Source organism: Symphalangus syndactylus, chromosome 7, assembly GCF_028878055.3.
Source record: "Symphalangus syndactylus isolate Jambi chromosome 7, NHGRI_mSymSyn1-v2.1_pri, whole genome shotgun sequence".
NCBI lineage: Eukaryota > Metazoa > Chordata > Mammalia > Primates > Hylobatidae > Symphalangus > Symphalangus syndactylus.
The window spans coordinates 24,699,802-24,717,310 of record NC_072429.2 but is presented as its reverse complement, the minus strand read 5'-3'; the positions used below and the strand labels follow the sequence as shown (position 1 = coordinate 24,717,310).

General features: G+C 35.2%; 1 protein-coding gene across 10 annotated transcripts in view; it reads left to right on the top strand.

Annotated features, from left to right (window-relative positions):
- The window catches only part of GABRG2 (gamma-aminobutyric acid type A receptor subunit gamma2), an 89,699-nt gene that overhangs the window by 26,093 nt on the left and 46,097 nt on the right, over window positions 1-17,509 (top strand). For 7 of the 10 annotated variants that reach the window (XM_063643123.1, XM_055285360.2, XM_055285357.2 and 4 more), the window contains exons 2-6: window positions 842-993; window positions 2,511-2,578; window positions 4,623-4,843; window positions 8,240-8,322; window positions 11,075-11,212. In XM_063643123.1, coding sequence (XP_063499193.1) covers window positions 842-993; window positions 2,511-2,578; window positions 4,623-4,843; window positions 8,240-8,322; window positions 11,075-11,212 — 662 coding nt within the window. Of the gene's footprint in view, window positions 1-841; window positions 994-2,510; window positions 2,579-4,622; window positions 4,844-8,239; window positions 8,323-9,564; window positions 9,685-11,074; window positions 11,213-17,509 lie in introns of all 10 variants that reach the window. The other 3 variants (XM_055285354.2, XM_055285353.2, XM_055285358.2) reach the window with 2 other exon arrangements.

Genomic DNA, 17,509 nt, shown 5'->3' with positions numbered 1-17,509 from the left:
GGTAAGCTATAGGAATTCCAGTCCCCTTCCAGAGTCATTCTCAGGTGGCTTCCAGCCCAATTGCTGAAAGGTTTTCTGATAGGTTTGGGCATAGTGAATATAATGAAAGAATATTATGTGGCTTTTTGATCAGTTATAACAAGTCGTTTCATTTCTATGATTGTAGTACATTAACCATTTGCCATGATGAAGTGTGGTTTAAAGTCGGTAACATTTTTCTTCATAGTACCAGGTTCTTAACAACCAAAGATAAGTGAACCGCCTTTGCCTTCAGTGCAAGTGAGGGGAAAAAACACACATAAACACACCCTGGGGGAAGCAAAGGCAAAGAGACTGAGCTCGCTCCTTAGTGTTCAAGTTAGCAGGGAGGGGCATGTCTGGCAGTTCGTGGGAAGGAATCTAATTATCAGCCTCTTACTTTCATTAATAAGTCGGGGCAAGTGAACTCCTCAAAGAAGGAAAGAGCAGACATTATACCTCAATTCTTAGACTACATATAATCCTTTAACCATCATTTTCACACAAATAGTTTTCTTATAATTCCTTCAGGAGACTGGGAAGTAGGCAGAAAGAACATCAAATATGGGAAAAGTAAAAATAACGGGCAAAACATGGTTTATTTGTCCATGGGAGGGCAAAGAATTCTGAAAACCTGAAGCGTACACTTGAATACAGTTAGTCTCCATCTATGCAGTTTAATTAGAACGACCCTCAAGTGAGACTTTTCAGTTTAAACATTGCTTTTATCCTGTTTTATTTCTTCTTTTCCACCGGTGGTCTGTGGATAAAAGTCAACTCGTGTGTAATCTATGTGTTTTTTGACCGATATGTTTTTTCTTAGCTTCACTAGCCAGAAATCTGACGATGACTATGAAGATTATGCTTCTAACAAAACATGGGTCTTGACTCCAAAAGTTCCCGAGGGTGATGTCACTGTCATCTTAAACAACCTGCTGGAAGGATATGACAATAAACTTCGGCCTGATATAGGAGGTTTGTTAAAGTCTTTTGTGTTGTGCTATAGATAGGAGCACATAAACATGTCTACTTTATTAGATAAAAACATCAATGTAGTTCAAGAGCAAGGAAGATTTAAATTATACTTTTTTATATGTTGTAAAAGTAGTGTTTAAATAGCATTCAGGCCTATGAGTGGGGGGGTGTGTGTCAATACATTCAAAATGAAGAAATATTATTTTCAAGTGAAGCTTGAGAGCTAGAGTTAGAAATTCAAATATTCCTAGATATCTCAGATAGAAGCTGTAGGAAAAAAAGCAATGACCCCTTTATGAAGCAACATAAACAAATCAAACAAGACAATAATAGCAAAGAGAGGATATATTGTTTGCCTGTTGTTGTGTAACAAACAACCAGAAAAATCTCAATGACATATGACAATAAACATTTATGTAATACTCCCCTGAGAGATATACTAATCTAGGCTAAAGCAAGCTGGAGCTGCTTATTTAGGGCAACTGTATTTTACATGTTCCTCGTTCTACTCCTGGGACCAGGAGGTAGCTAGGATAACCCTTCTCACAGTGGTAGAAAACAGCCAGAGAGTAAGTAGAAGCTCATGAGGCTGAATGCTTAGGCCTAGCACTGGCACACTCACTTTTTGTATATATTATTAGCCAAAGCCAATCAGATGATCCAGCCCAAAGCCGAGAGGCAGAGGCATAGCCTCATCCAGGAGAAGGCAAGGATGTGAATGCCGGTTATAGAGAATTCAGTCCACCACAGTGAGTTAGGTCATGACGCTTTCAAGGAAAAAAATAAAGAAAAGACTAATGCTCTTGTTTTTCATTAAATGTTAAATAAAAATGGAGACCATGCATTTGGTCGTGGATATTATACTACAGATTTTTAATATCAGTCTTCTCTGACAAATAGGTACATGATGGGTTTCCGTATGTTTTTCTCCTATTATCTGTGGTATCACAGGGTACAATAAATCATCAAGGAAGATTAATTTTGTGTTGGTGAGAGATGTGTGAGGATAATGTGGTCATTAAAGGAATCAACAGGGAACTGTGATCCAAAACCAATTTATATTACCAGTTTGCTCTTTATGCCCATTTCATGTTCTGAATGCATATTTTTTTCTGAGTTATTAAGCAATTATTTTTCTATGTGGGTCAAGTCAGGGACATGCTCAAGTCAATTTCAGAGCTTGAAGGAAACATGGTAAAATTCAAGATATCTGAGAGAAAAATGGAGAAAAGCTAAGAGCAGAATTTTTAAATTTATTCATTTTTATGTTAGTTTTAAAAGGATAATTGGTTTCAAAACTCTACTAGGCATGCTTGGTGCATGTGCATGCTTAAAAAAGATATTTCTTTGAAAACAAAATAGTTATTCAAATGTGGTGAATTAGTAACTGGTACCAAATTAGTTGTGAATAAATTACTTCTAATGTAGCTAAATAAATCTATTCTAGAAAACAAAGATTAAAACATTAAAATCTTGCACCTCTCTTTGTGCACACATTTCTATGTTTCTCTTTACAGTGAAGCCAACATTAATTCACACAGACATGTATGTGAATAGCATTGGTCCAGTGAACGCTATCAATATGGTGAGTTTCCAAATAAAATTCTTTGTCTATTTTATTAGCATGTTTGGGAGAAAACGTGATGTCATGGAAATAGCAAAAAACATGCCAGCAAAAAATTTAAGTTTAAAACTTTAGAAGTGAAAGATAGTCTTCCAGATCCTTTTTTTCTTGTAATATGAAGATAATTAAATGTTAAAAATTTTTGTTATAAGAATTAAATAGGATTATATATATAATTAATTTGTGTAAATATGCTATGCTGTTGAAATTCAACAATCGGTGTTTACTTGCCAAGTGCTACTTACTACAAAATAGGATATCGTACTCAACTACTTATTAGAACATTGATAGTTTGGTTCAAATCAGAAATGTTTCTCACATAAAATAATGTGTCAGATGTAATAATAAATGTAATTCTGTTCTTACGTAACACTTTCTACCCAAATGTGAAATACAAAACTAGACTGGAGTCCAAAATATGATATAATAGAGAATGTAAAATAAGAGTAGAGCAGAATGGAGAATCATATTATATATGATATAATATAGTGAAACTATAAGTTTAAAATCATGTTTACCAAGCTAGCAATAAAGATGCTCTGCTAAGTCAGAAAGAGATTGATGTGCCAATTGAGGTGATATATCATCACCTGCATACTCCAAGCTAGTAAGTTTGCTTGTTTAATCATTAAACAAATTCTAACTTCTTTATAGCCATAATTCTCAGAATTTTTAGAGTTCTGAAATAAATTATAAATATCTAAGAAGTAGAAGCTATATAGATAGTTTATTTAAATGCAGAACTTTCTTGTTTTAGGAATTAACAGTCCCCAGAACTGTTCTAGGATCAAAGTTTGTGAAACAATAGTTTTAAGAATCAAAGTTTTTTATTCATGGCTTTTCTTGACAAAATGTAGAATATAAATTAATTAATTATTCTTTCTACTGGCACATCACTAATTGGTTGACAAAGGATTTCATAAAACAGGTTCTTTTCTCATTACTTGTAGACTGTAAAAATGAAACTAAATGGTGAACAAGGGTGGAATGGCTTACGGGGTAGAAATGTGGCTAATCACAATGGCACCCAGTGGGAGGTGGTGCAAGGAAAGAAAACAGAACAATGTGAATGAGGCAAAAGACTCAGGCCTAATGGTCTGAATTTCACACCATATCTGCTTTTTTTTTTTTACTGAAGTCAACTACTCTTCAGTTTAGGGATATGTATACTTGATGGAAATAATTACAGTAATTTGTCACTATAGCATTTAAGAATGCATTTTATGATAGAGATTAGCAGAGTATTATAAATTATCTTTAATTGTTAATTTCATCTTGTTTAGAGAAAAGAACATTATAAGTAAATAGTGAAAAAACCCCTCTTCTTGGGGGTTTGTTCTCTGCCAGGCATGATGCAAAGCACCTTTTGTTGATTGCCCTTTTCTATCCAGCACGGACTACCCAGTTAGGTTCTTTATGATCCCTATTTTAATATAGGTCAACTGACTTTCCAGATCTCCTGCTTAGGACTTTTTTTGCATATTCTGTACTTTCTTTCACTCTAAAGTGGTGGTTCTGAATCTGGACTTCTTTTTCCCTCTCAGGAGATGTTTGACTGTGTCTGGAGGCAATTTTAGTTGTCATTACTTGGCAGGATTGAGTATGGGTTTGGGCCTTGCTACTGTCATCTAATGAGTAGAGGCCAGGGATGGTTCTAAACATTCCACAATGCCCAGGACAGCCCTCATGGCAAGGAACTAGCTGGCTCAAAACAACACAACGCTCTGCTCTACAGACATGGAAAGTAAAGGATTGTATCAAGGCTATGCTCTTTTGCCAGAACTCACTTAGACAGATCTACTTTTTCATAAAAGTATCAAACATAGCTACAAAAGACGGGTGAGATGGTAACCTCCTCAGCAAAACTCTAGCTTTCTTTTGGACTATTCAAAGCCAAGATAGCTTTGCTTCATATTGGCAAAGAAAACAGGAACGAAATATACCAATATTTAGAAAGATAATCTTACTGTGTACAAATTTTCTGTTTATCATTTTATTAAAACAGGAATACACTATTGATATATTTTTTGCACAAACATGGTATGACAGACGTTTGAAATTTAACAGCACCATTAAAGTCCTCCGATTGAACAGCAACATGGTGGGGAAAATCTGGATTCCAGACACTTTCTTCAGAAACTCCAAAAAGGCTGATGCACACTGGATCACCACCCCCAACAGGATGCTGAGAATTTGGAATGATGGTCGAGTGCTCTACACCCTAAGGTATTCTTTTGCAAAAGGAAAGGAGTAATTGTTAGGAAGAAAACAAACTAACAAACAAATACAAAAATCAACCATAAGTCTCTAAAAAAAAAAAAAAGGAAATAAATTTCAAGACTACATCAGGGTTGGCATGCTATCAAATAGTATATGACATCAAAACATTAGTTTTTTCCTTTTGTTATCAATGAGCTTTTTCAAAGCACTAATTATAGACAAAGCTTATTTTCCACAACTGCTGTGAAAACTATTTTTTGTCACAACTGACCTGAAATTTCCTTCGTCTTGCAAGATTATCTGACCTTTGCACCTACGCTTTGCACTCTTATGCTTGGAAATGTCTTCATTTCCAAGGAAATAGTTGCTAAAAGAGAATTTTTGAGGTGTATGTCTCCATACATCCTTCTCTTTTTAGCTTCACAATAACAAGCACCTAGGATCTATTATCTTTCATCTCCTAGCACCCCACTTCCCATTACGTTAATAGGCTGTTTAAACTAATTTATTGTTTATCTTGGGAATAGACATACTTGGGAGAAAGTTGAAGGAGCTATCGTTCAGCATCTGAAATTAAATTCTGAAATTAAATTGTGAAATTAGAGTGAAATCCTACCTTAATAAAATAATTATTTTATGCCATTACCTTAGCACTACATACTTTGTATTTAAAACATTTTTACATTGAAGTTTCTCATTGGTGGGAGTACATTATTAGACAGAATAATAGATAAGTACATAGTCTTACGAATCAGACATCTGACTTTGGTTCTTAGCTCTCTCTCTTACTATCTGTAGGAACTAGGGCAATGCTCCAGCATTTCTATATAAAGGGACTTAGGGGCAGCTATCTGGTAGCAGGACTTTTAGTGTTAGAAGCTTTGTTTGCATAGTAAGCATGATGTTTTTACATGGTTACATTTTTATTTAGAAAAATTAGGTGAGAACTAATGGAAATTATTGGGAAAGAAAGCAAAACCACACTGTCCCACCCTGTACTGCCTCTCCCCCGACCTTGACACCACAACTGAGCAAACTCTTTTACCTTTCATTTCTTTAATTTCTGTAAAACAGGTATATTTCTTCTGACCTTATGGAGTTGCTGTAAGAACAAAATAGGGTGATAAGTAAAGTGATTAACATAGAGCCTGATACATAGTAAATATAGAAAATATTAAAATTATACATTTTCAATCAAAATAAGAATAATGCAATTCTAAATCTTCATATCTGAGAACTTCTACCTTCAAATGATTCATGTTAAATGTGCTTGCTCAACATACAAGATATAATACTCGAATAGGCTCCAAAATCTTTATTAATTATATCAGTTATTAGAAAAAGCCACAATTCGAAAATAAATTCATTCCAGGCATTTTATATTTTTCCTGGCTTTCATAAACTTAGAGATATAGTAATAGCTGAATTTATTTTTACTTATTTATTTATTTTGAGACGGGGTCTCACCCTGTCACCCAGGCTGGACTGCAGTGGCATGATCTGGGCTCACTGCAACCTCTACCTCCCAGAGGTTCTAGTGATGTTCCCACCTCAGCCTCCCGAGTAGCTGGGACCACAGGCACGTGCCACTACATTCTGCTAAAAAAATTTTTGTATTTTTTTGTAGAGATAGTCTCACTGTGTTGCCCATGTGGTCTTGAACTCCTAGGTTCAAGCAGTTCGCAACTCAGCCTCCCAAAGTCTGGGGATTATAGGTGCCAGCCATGGCATCTGGCCAATGCCTGAATGTAGAATCTAGTGGGTACAAAATTCCCCTGATAAATCAGAGCTCAGTCCAGCTTTTGAAATATGAAGTCAATCATACTATCTCCAGTGTCTTTATTGTTCTTATAACATTGTAGTCATTTTGGGACTTAATTTATGGAATCATTACATTAGTTAATTATGAAAGCCACCTCAAAAGTGTCACTAGTGGAGATTCAATCAAAGCTTGAATGGTTACCAGTTTACATAGAGAGATGATTTTGTTCTGGCTATCTAAAATGAGCTATGGGTGTGTTTGTGTGTTTTTGTGCATGCCCAAAGACATTTAGATCTGTATCTATGTTGTATCTGCAATTATATTATTTTCAATTTTAATAATTCCAGTTTAATTTGGAGTAATAATACTAATAAAATATTAAATTTAATTGTAGTTTCCTTTATGAATAAAACTATTCTTCCCTTTGAAGAGCATATAAATATATAGTAACAATGTTTAAAACCTCCAGATTTGAAGGCAGATAATCCTGGGTCCAAATTTCAACTGTGCCTCTAGTTATGTGACTTTGGACAAGTTCAGGTACAATAAACGCATAATAATACTTATTAAATGAGGAAACAATTCATTCTACCCAGTGCTTCATAGTTAATTAAGGGCTCAATAATTATTAGATATATTTTAACATCAGTAAGTGCTCTGTTATATCATAGAATGATAGATTCTTAATTCTTTTCAATTAAAAATTATACTAATTAGAAAATCTCTTAAAAATAAATTTTCCTAAAATAATACTTTTATTACATCAACAATATCTGTACAATGTAAGAATTATAGCTAAAAATATGAAATTTTAAAAATTGTCAACCCATTACCATTACAATTTGAGATTATATTCATACTTACCCAAAGGTGGTCAAGACGTCTGACTTTCAAATCTTCTCCCTCCTGGAATTCCAGCCCAGGACTTGAGACTGAGAAAATCTGTATACTTTAATAAGCACTAACTAACAAGACATAAACTAATTCAGATTTACCGGCAAACATCTTTCAAATATGTCTGTGTATGTTCATTTAACATTTCTTGTTTTCCATTAGATATTCTTCTACTCTATAATATCCTATTTAATGACATCCTCTGGAAGATCCTATTTAGTGACAGTGTAGTGTAGAATTAATGCCACACCATTGTGCAACACAGGTATTTTTACACTCACCTTTAGCAATTAAAGCTAACAGGTAACAAATTCTTACAAACAGAAGGTCCTGCTTTAATTAGCAGGTAAGATCTTAGAATTATCAACATTCATTTACATGCAAACAGGAAACGAGCTTAAGTTCTTAAAACAGTTGGCTCTGTTAAATATATTCACTGAGCAGTTTCATGTGAGCAGTTAATTTGCAAAGAGGAAACCAAAACCAAAAACTTAAGTGATCATAAATTTTTAATAAATATAGTTGAGGTAAGTGAGGTGCTATTATTTGGTCTGTGAAAATGAACAGACTACATTAAGTCTTATGTAGTTTTTTCCTGGACTTGGTGGATTTCTTCATTGGGGATCACTGTGTTTTCAATCAGAATGTGAGATATTCTCTAGAAAAACAAATCATTTAAAATTGTGCAAATTTACAATTTAAAATTATGTCAAAATCCATCTTATGTTTAATATCTTTCTACTTAGGTTGACAATTGATGCTGAGTGCCAATTACAATTGCACAACTTCCCAATGGATGAACACTCCTGCCCCTTGGAGTTCTCCAGTTGTAAGTAATATTCCTTCTCCATTTGTATCCTCCCTCACCTACAGTCTTTCTGATTGCCGTTTTAATTAATTGAAAGAAGCATAACGAATTTCAAAGTTGTATTAAGTTATGTTACTGACTTCGATGATTTTGACCATCTCTTTCATCTTAATCCCAGCTTGCTCCGATTAGGGTGATTCCTGCAAAAGAAGGACTTATTTTATTAAGAATTACAATAGGTTTCCTTGAGTTGCAAACTTTTAATATATTGGTTGCGTAGAGCCTTTTTTTTTTTTTTGTAATGGATTGTAAAGTCAACCCTGGACTCAATAGAAAAGGTGCAATCTTTAATTATATATCCTCTTCCTTTCTCTCTTATGGGCCTAGGAAGGGACTATAGCAGCACATTGCTAGTTAAGGCCTGCCCCACAGGACAATTATTTCATTGATAAAATATATGTGAACTACTACTTGACACACAATAAGATCAAATATAAAACCATTATCTTTACATTTATTATTTTTATCAGATAGATAATAGAATGTAGCAAGAGGATCTATGATGATCTAACACAGATTATGCTTTAGTAACCTTTACAAATATTTCCTGCCTGAACCAAAGCCAAGCAAACCTAAATTTCCGAAAACATTTTCCTTACTATTTGTTCAGCATCCATGAAAGGTCAATCGCCTCTTTTGCATTTTTGTCTGCCAGTTGTACCTATTGGACAGAATAAAAATCTGATTATAGATTTTTAAAGTATGTTTGTAGAAATGTAATTTCTCAACCAGGGAGTCCACCAAGTCATAGCAATCACAGTTTGAAAAAAGTTGATGATCAGAGAAGTAATCACCTGTTTATCACTTCATCAATACCAGAGGAAACCAGAGGAAAAATATCACTGGACATCATATTTATCTAGAAAAATTCTCATTATAAAACTTATTTCATGTTTTCCTGAATCCAAGAATGAAATATATTTAATTATAAAGTTAAAGCTTCGCTGAGCTTCAGAGAGATAAGCCTTCCTTTCTTTTAATATTCCAAGTGGGACTACTTCTTTCTTGTGCCAGCTAAAATTCAAGAACTGTTGATTTCTCTGCCATCAGGTGGCCAGTTGAAAATGGTCTTCTGAACCCAAGCACAATTTAATATTACTTATTGCTATCAGAACAATTCAGTCACCAGCACATTCTCTGCAGAAATTTGCCTCATATCATCGTTTTGTTGTTGTTGTTGTTGTTTTGTTTTGTTTTGGACAGGGTATCGTTCTGTTGCCCAGGCTGGAATGTGTGGTGGTGTGATCTCAGCTCACTGTAGCCTTTGCTCCTGGGGCTCAAGTGATCCTCCCACCTCGGCCTCCAGAGTAGCTGGGATTTCAGGCACGCACCGCCATATCTAGCTAATTTCTGTATTTTTTGTAGAGATGGGGCGTCGCCATGTTGCCCAAGCTGGATATTATCACTGTTTTCCTCAATTTTCATCACATACTATCATATCCCTCTCCATCCCCTCCATCCCCTCTAGGGACTCTTTCTTTTTTTTCCTCCCTCTTTAATTAGTATAAACATATAATAGATAAAGCTGCATCAAAAGGAACAGAAAGGAGGAACTATGTGGGATTTTATTCCAAGTACTCAATCAGTGTTCATAATCAAACTAATCTTTACATGGCATTATTATTTATTATCACATAATAATTGGTATTATTAGTAGACAAACTGTTAAAATGATTTCTGGTTTTTATTTATTTTCTTGGAAAAGTTAATTCTGCTGTTGACTTCATAATAATGTTTATCCATTCGACAAATACACATTGACCATCAATTCCATGAGATAAGTACTATTATCCTCCCTGTGAGGGAACAAACAATTTAGGAGGACACAGGAAGGGGAACATCACACTCCGGGGACTGTTGTGGGGTGGGGGGAGGGGGAAGGGACAGCAAAGTTAATGGGTACAGGAAATCAACATGGCACATGGATACATATGTAACAAACCTGCACATTGTGCACATGTACCCTAAAACCTAAATTATAATAAAAAAAAAAATTTAGGAGGAAAAATATACACTTGTCCAGGGTAGAATGGCTGGGAAATGGTACTCATAACCACTGCTTATCTCACCTCCCCAATGTGATGTTCTCAATGAATACTCTCTGTTCTATTAGTATAAGCTCAATGATATCTTCCTCTTAGCATTTCTACTTACTACTGCTTTGAATTGTGTATTTTTGTGTATATCAAAATGGAGTCCCAACAAATTGAGAAGAAATATAATAATTTAGATTATTTTTTCCAACTATCTTCCACTTCAAATGCAATCTTTGGAGAAGTTTTGTGTCTGTACTGACTTATTATTTTCTGTTTCTATGTGACTCAAAATCTTGCCTTGTTAACTGCCTTTCACTGTGATACAAGACTTTGTATTTCTACTATGTATTATAGACTGGTCACTTGGTATGCACTATTCCAGATGATATAAAGTATGCATACGGCATATATAAAACCACATATAGTATACCTTCTATGTCATTTAAATTGTTTTCAAGAGTAAATTTGGCCTTTGGATTTTTGAATCTAACTTCCCATTAGGATGCAATGTCATTGTAATTTATGTCCTCATTGCAATGCCCTTTGGTCCAAGATCCTCATTTAGCTTTGTAACTATCTTTCTCAGTCTTTACCTCAGTGTTGTGTTCATAGAAGATTGTTGCTACATATGCTAATTTATAATCATTTTTAATGTGAGCTTTCCTATCTCACGGCAGATGGCTATCCACGTGAAGAAATTGTTTATCAGTGGAAGCGAAGTTCTGTTGAAGTGGGCGACACAAGATCCTGGAGGCTTTATCAATTCTCATTTGTTGGTCTAAGAAATACCACCGAAGTAGTGAAGACAACTTCCGGTAAGATGCACTTGCAAAGAATTTCAAGTGACCCTTCCAGAGTTGAAATTTTGGTATATATGAATTAGAAGGTTTTTCAATACCTCTCTATGAATGATAATCAGAAAATTAAATGAAGTGTTTTAATTTTCTAGAGAAAATTATATGAAGTGTTTTAATTTTCTAGAGAAAATTATAATTGAAATTCAAGTAGAATAGATAAACATAAGTATATTCTACCAATTTGGGAAAATTGGATTCAAATTGGATTAGTAAATTATTCCCTAATTTATTTAAGGTAAAATGAATATCAATTATGAAAAAATAAAATATTTATTAGATGTACCTTTTTTAGAAAGTATGTTTCATAATGTAGTGAAATCGCCACATTTCACACAGGAAGAGTGAATTTTTTACAAATGCAGAAAAGTAAGCGTAGTGGATATGGACCCATTCTCTATTCAGTAGTTTAATATTTTAAACTTAACCATCAGTGGATAATAGAACAAGCCTTGAGTATCAGACAGGACTGGGTTCAAATCCCAATTGCATCAGTTATAAGCTATAGACATTGGGCAAATGTATTGAATCTCTGAGATCAGCTTTTCCAGATGCCTAACGTGCATTAAAAAAAAAAAAACTGCATCACAGGAAGACAGTGTGTATGCAAAATATAAATGAAATGAAATGCTTAGAATGATAGCTGGCACATAGTGAGCACTTGGTCAATAGTAGGTCTTACTAATATTAATTATGATTATCGGATGTGCATGATAATATGGTCAGGAATTGAGATTTAAGACAAGCTAAAAGTAAGTATTTTTATATTAAATCTGATGATTTGTAATAGTATCAATTATTGATTTAAAACCCTATGTCGAGCAAGTTAGATATGTTTCCAGACCAGATCTCTCTCATGGGTGGCCAGTTTGAACTCTCAGCAATATTGCTTATATCCTCTATGTAGATTAATCCAACTACTCCTTTTAAAATTATGTTAATTTACATATGTTCAAATTTCAAATACAAACATTATGTTCTCAGCTTACTATCTATTAAGATGTCATTTGAAGCATATTTCCAAGAGTTGAGCTGTTTTCTGTTGATTTAGTCACAAACAGCTGATTATTTTCTAGAATTCATAGAAAATATTTTTTGCATGTGGAATAATTTGGAATCAGGCCTTCATCTACTTTATAGAGAGAAGCAAATAAAGGACCTACACAAAGATGGAAATTTATGGTTCGATTCTACTTTCAAAAGTACCATCCTTCAAATCTAAGAATTATCTGGCTGTAACATTGTTTTGAGCATTTGCAACTGTCTCATAAAGGCTCTTTTATTCGGAAAAAGGAATCTGAAAGAAGGTCATGGTAATGCTTGAGTATACTGTTTTAGAATGGCCTTCTGTTCCCTTATTCACAAGAAACCTGACCATCAAGTATTAGTAGAACAATCTTTTTTTGAGAAGGAGTCTCACTCTGTCTCCCAGGCTGGAGTGCAGTGGTGAGATTTCTGCTCACTGCAAGCTCCGCCTCCGGGGTTCATGCCATTCTCCTGCCTCAGCCTCCCCAGTAGCTGGGACTACAGGCGCCTGCCACCAAACCTGGCTAATTTTTTGTATTTTTTAGTAGAGACGGGGTTTCACCGTGTTAGCCAGGATGGTCTCGATCTCCTGACCTCCAGATCCGCCCGCCTCGGCCTCCCAAACTGCTGGGATTACAGGCGTGAGCCACCACGTCCGGCCTAGAACAATCTTTCATTTAGTTCAAAAAGGAAAAGTTCAGGATTGCCTTAGAACAGAAGTCTTCCATCAGTGAAGGAAAACACACACACACACACACACACACACCACGTAAAATTAATCTCCAATTCTTCATGCTTCCAGAATGAGAAATTGGGCATTAAGTTCTGTTGTATATTCATATTTCTATAATTATTCCAGTATTCTAAAACAGAACCCACAAACTCATGACTAGAAGATTTCTTGTTTAGTTGTTTTGAGCCCAAGAGTGGTATGAAGAACTAATGGTCGAGACAGAAGTGTTGATTTCACATCACAGAGCCTAACATTACCACCTCCCCAATGTCTCATGTGGAGGATGATCTAGGGAATTTACTATGTATTAGGAGACACTTGTGGGAGAAAATTATCTACTTACTTTAAGCATAGCAAAAATAATTAACAAGGTCTCACAAGGCTATTAATCTTCCTAAGGAAATCACAGCAAAACAGTATTGAAAAGATACTGCGTCTCACACTGAGTACCATCATGTAACTGATCTCGTCAACTCCTTTGTGCGTCCTGATATTGTGGATAGCATTCACAGTTGGCCTTCTCTCCCACTCCACATCCCGCTGGTTTGTATTTTGTGTGTAGTACTATTTCAACAGGCTCCATGAAGAGAAAGGGCTGAATTGAACATTAGTGTTGATAACGAAAGGCAGCCTGATTTCTGTGACAGCTGTTTTTTAATGATTGGAAGTTTTTGCTCGATATTTGCTTGATTTTTGATGCTATTCTTATCTTCAAAGCATAGCTTTGTAACTAATGAATGTCTACAAGGAAGTTATGTTTACAACTTTCTTAGGATATTATCAGGAGCTCAATCTTAGCCAATTATAATGTGACTTTCTTTTAGACTTGTGGTAAATGTATCTCCCTTTAAGATGCCTCTTTTTTAACTGGGCAAGAATATTGCCAAATTGCGACATAGCTTAGTGAAGGATTTTCCAACCTTTATTCATTCAAGCTTTGTTATATCCAAGTAGTGACTGTACTTCTGATTCCTAATTTTTTTCTTTGAATTGATTCATGTGGTTTTTTTTCTTGAATGCGTAATGAATTTTATTATTTTGTTTTAACTTTTAAGTTCAGGGGTACATGTACAGGTTTGTTATATAGGCAAACTTGTGTCATGGGGGATTGTTGTGCAGATTATTTCGTCACCCAGGTATTAAGCCAGTACATATTAGTTATTTTTCCTGATCCTCTCCTTCCTCCCAACCTCTACCTTCCCAAAGGCCCTGATGTCTGTTGTTCCCTTCTATATGTCCATATGTTATCATCATTTAGCCCCCACTTACAAGTGAGAACATGCAGTATTTGGTTTTCTTTTCCTGTGTTAGCTTGATAAGGATAGTGGCTTCCAACACCATCCATGTTCTTGCAAAGAACATGTTCTCATTTTGGGTGGCTGCATAGTATTCCTTGATACATGATTTTTTAATGAAGTTAATTTTTTAAAGGAAAGTTAATATAAGGACCATAATTGGAAAACCAGGACATTTAACAAAAATATAAGTTATATAACAATATGATTAAAAAACAAGTGAATACTCTTACACTTTAAGTGCATATATTTGTGTTCCCTAGACTTTGAATATGTTGAAAAAGAGAGAAAGAGAGAGAAAAGGATATTAGAGCTTGAGTAAAGAGCAATTAGTACCAAATCCAAACATTCTCTTTGATATAAACAGAAGAATAGAAGAGCATTTCATAGGAGAGAATTTGCTCACCAGGAAATTTAATGCTATGTGAGAGTCCTTGCATCCACCACCTGAATCATCTCCTTTATTACTACTTTATTTGTACTACAGTTGAGAAAAATATTTCCCCTGTAGTGGGTCGATAAGATTTGAAGAATATTTTTAATTCATTGTCAATATGCTAGCGCAGATTCTGGATCCATGATTTCTTCTTCAAACTATAATTCCTTCCCGATTGTTCTATATCTGGTAGAAGAACAACCATTGCCCCAGTGAGCCAGGCGTGAACACTCAGAGTCATGTCTCTGCCTCCCACATCTAATGAATCATGAAGGCACTTATGCTTCTGAAATATCTTGTGTAACTGTCCTCTTTTCAGTTGCCATTGCCGCTGTCCTAGTTCATGATTTTGTCTGCTCTCATCTGGAATGTGTCAGTAGCTTATTATGTGCCTGCTGTCAATTTCTCTCTCATCTCCAGTATATGCTTTTCACCTTAATTATAAAAGCTAGCACTTACTAAGCACTAACTACATGCGCCAAAGCAAGCACTATGTGTAAATGATCTGCTTTCTCATAACCATAGTTAATTTACTATTAACACGGATGGTATCACTGCAGATGAGAAAATTGAGACTTCGAGGGGTTCATTTACCTGCAGGAATCAAGGGCAAGCACTGGGACAGAAACTCAAGTGGTCTGCTCTGAGATTCATACTCTTAATCACAACACTATTTGACTCCCATCGTGGCCCAGTGAGCCCCTGATATATCCCTTCATCACGTCTCAATAATTCAGTAGGTTCAATTGAGCACAAGCTATTGTTTCTAGTATGTAAGAATCTGGTCTCAGGAACTTTCCAGCCTTGTTTTCTACAATTTCCCAGCTTGTAAAAGAACCGATCTATTAATATGTTTCTGTGTTTAACTAACCAGTCTTACGCTCACATTGAATCTCAATCTCTTTCTGTTTTGAATGAAATGGCTTCTTAATGCATCACTACCATCTCATCTCTATGACTTTAAGGCTTAAATCAATGGCATCTCTTCAACAGTGTCTTCACTGATCTTAATACCAAAACAACTTGAAGCGCTTTTTAAGAATGTTCACCAAGGGAGTCAGACAGCTCAGGTTTTAACACCAGCTTTGCCACTTAATAGTGGTGTGACTTTATATAAATCATTTAATATATCCGAGCCCAATATCACCAGTATCAGCAGGGTTGCTCCAAGGATTAAGAAACATACTGCATTAAAAATGTGTCTGACAAATGGGAAGGACTTGGCAAATGGAAGGCAACAATATTACTATTATTATCACTATCATTATTATTCCATTAACTCCTCCAAGAGCATTTTCACCCACCTTAAGAAAACATGATTTATATGTGCCACATTTTCTTAATCCAGTCTATCACTGTTGGACATTTGGGTTGGTTCCAAGTCTTTGCTATTGTGAGTACTGCTGCAATAAACATACATGTGCATGTGTCTTTATAGCAGCATGATTTATATTCTTTTGGGTATATACCCAGTAATGGGATGGCTGGGCACATATACACCATGGAATACTATGCAGCCATAAAAAAGTGATGCGTTCATGTCCTTTGTAGGGATATGGATGAAGCTGGAAACCATCATTCTCAGCAAACTATCACAAGGACAAAAAACCAAACATCTCATGTTCTCACTCATAGGTGAGAATTTAACAATGAGAACACTTGGACAGAGGAAGGGGAACATCACACAATGGGGTGGGGGGAGGGGAGAGGGATAGCATGAGAAGATATACCTAACGTAAATGACGAGTTAATGGGTGCGGTACACCAACATGACACATGCATACATAGGTAACCTGCACATTGTGCACATGTACCTTAGAACTTAAAGTATTATATTTATATATATATTTATATTTATACTTATATTTATATAAAAAGAAAACATTATTTCTGCCTTGTGTTGCTTGAGCACTTGCTTTACTCCTCAGTCCCTGACCCCTTACTCCACTACATAAGCTTCACAACAGAAACCTTCTTTTAATCATCTCTAAGCCAGTCACCAGACTCATAGTCATCATGGACTATTAACCTGGTGTCTGACTTAAAGGTAATTATAGATAATGGTGGTATTAATCACTTGTGACAACTACATTGATACAGCAGTATATCATTCATCAATGAAATACATAATGCAGAATGCTGTTATATATATTTTCCATTGCTCATTGTGTACTCTAAGCTAGAAGAGTTTATTCTTTTTGTCATGTTGCCATGACCAGCTCATCAAATTCTGTCCATAATGTTTGACACTTTTTTCTTCTCTGTTGTCATCCTGACATGTGGACTAGAAAAGTGGACAAATGGGTTTCTTACAGGAAACTTACATTGGTGGGATCCTCCTGCCATCATAATGAATCACAAAGAAATATACCACATTTCTTCCAAATCAGAATACCATTAAATCTGTCATATTGTCTTTAGCAATGCATCCAAAACATCAGGGTTTCATGAAACATCTTCATAATTATTTTTGGCATAACCATGTAAATTATTTTCTGCTTTTGTTGTTTTTAATCCCACTTTTTTCTCAGATCCCATGTTCTAGTTATATTTTCCTGATTTTTATCACAAGGAATATATAACTAGGAAAATGAAAAATCTGTGTACCACTAAATTTATCTTCCTTTCCACCAGTGACATGCAGATCACAATTTTGAAACATCAGCTCCATGGATGAAGTTCATGCTTGTTGCCTGATTTCTAAAATATCCATATGCTATATCTTTAAGTGTTGGGCATCATTCTCCCATCATACTCTTCCCTTCCCT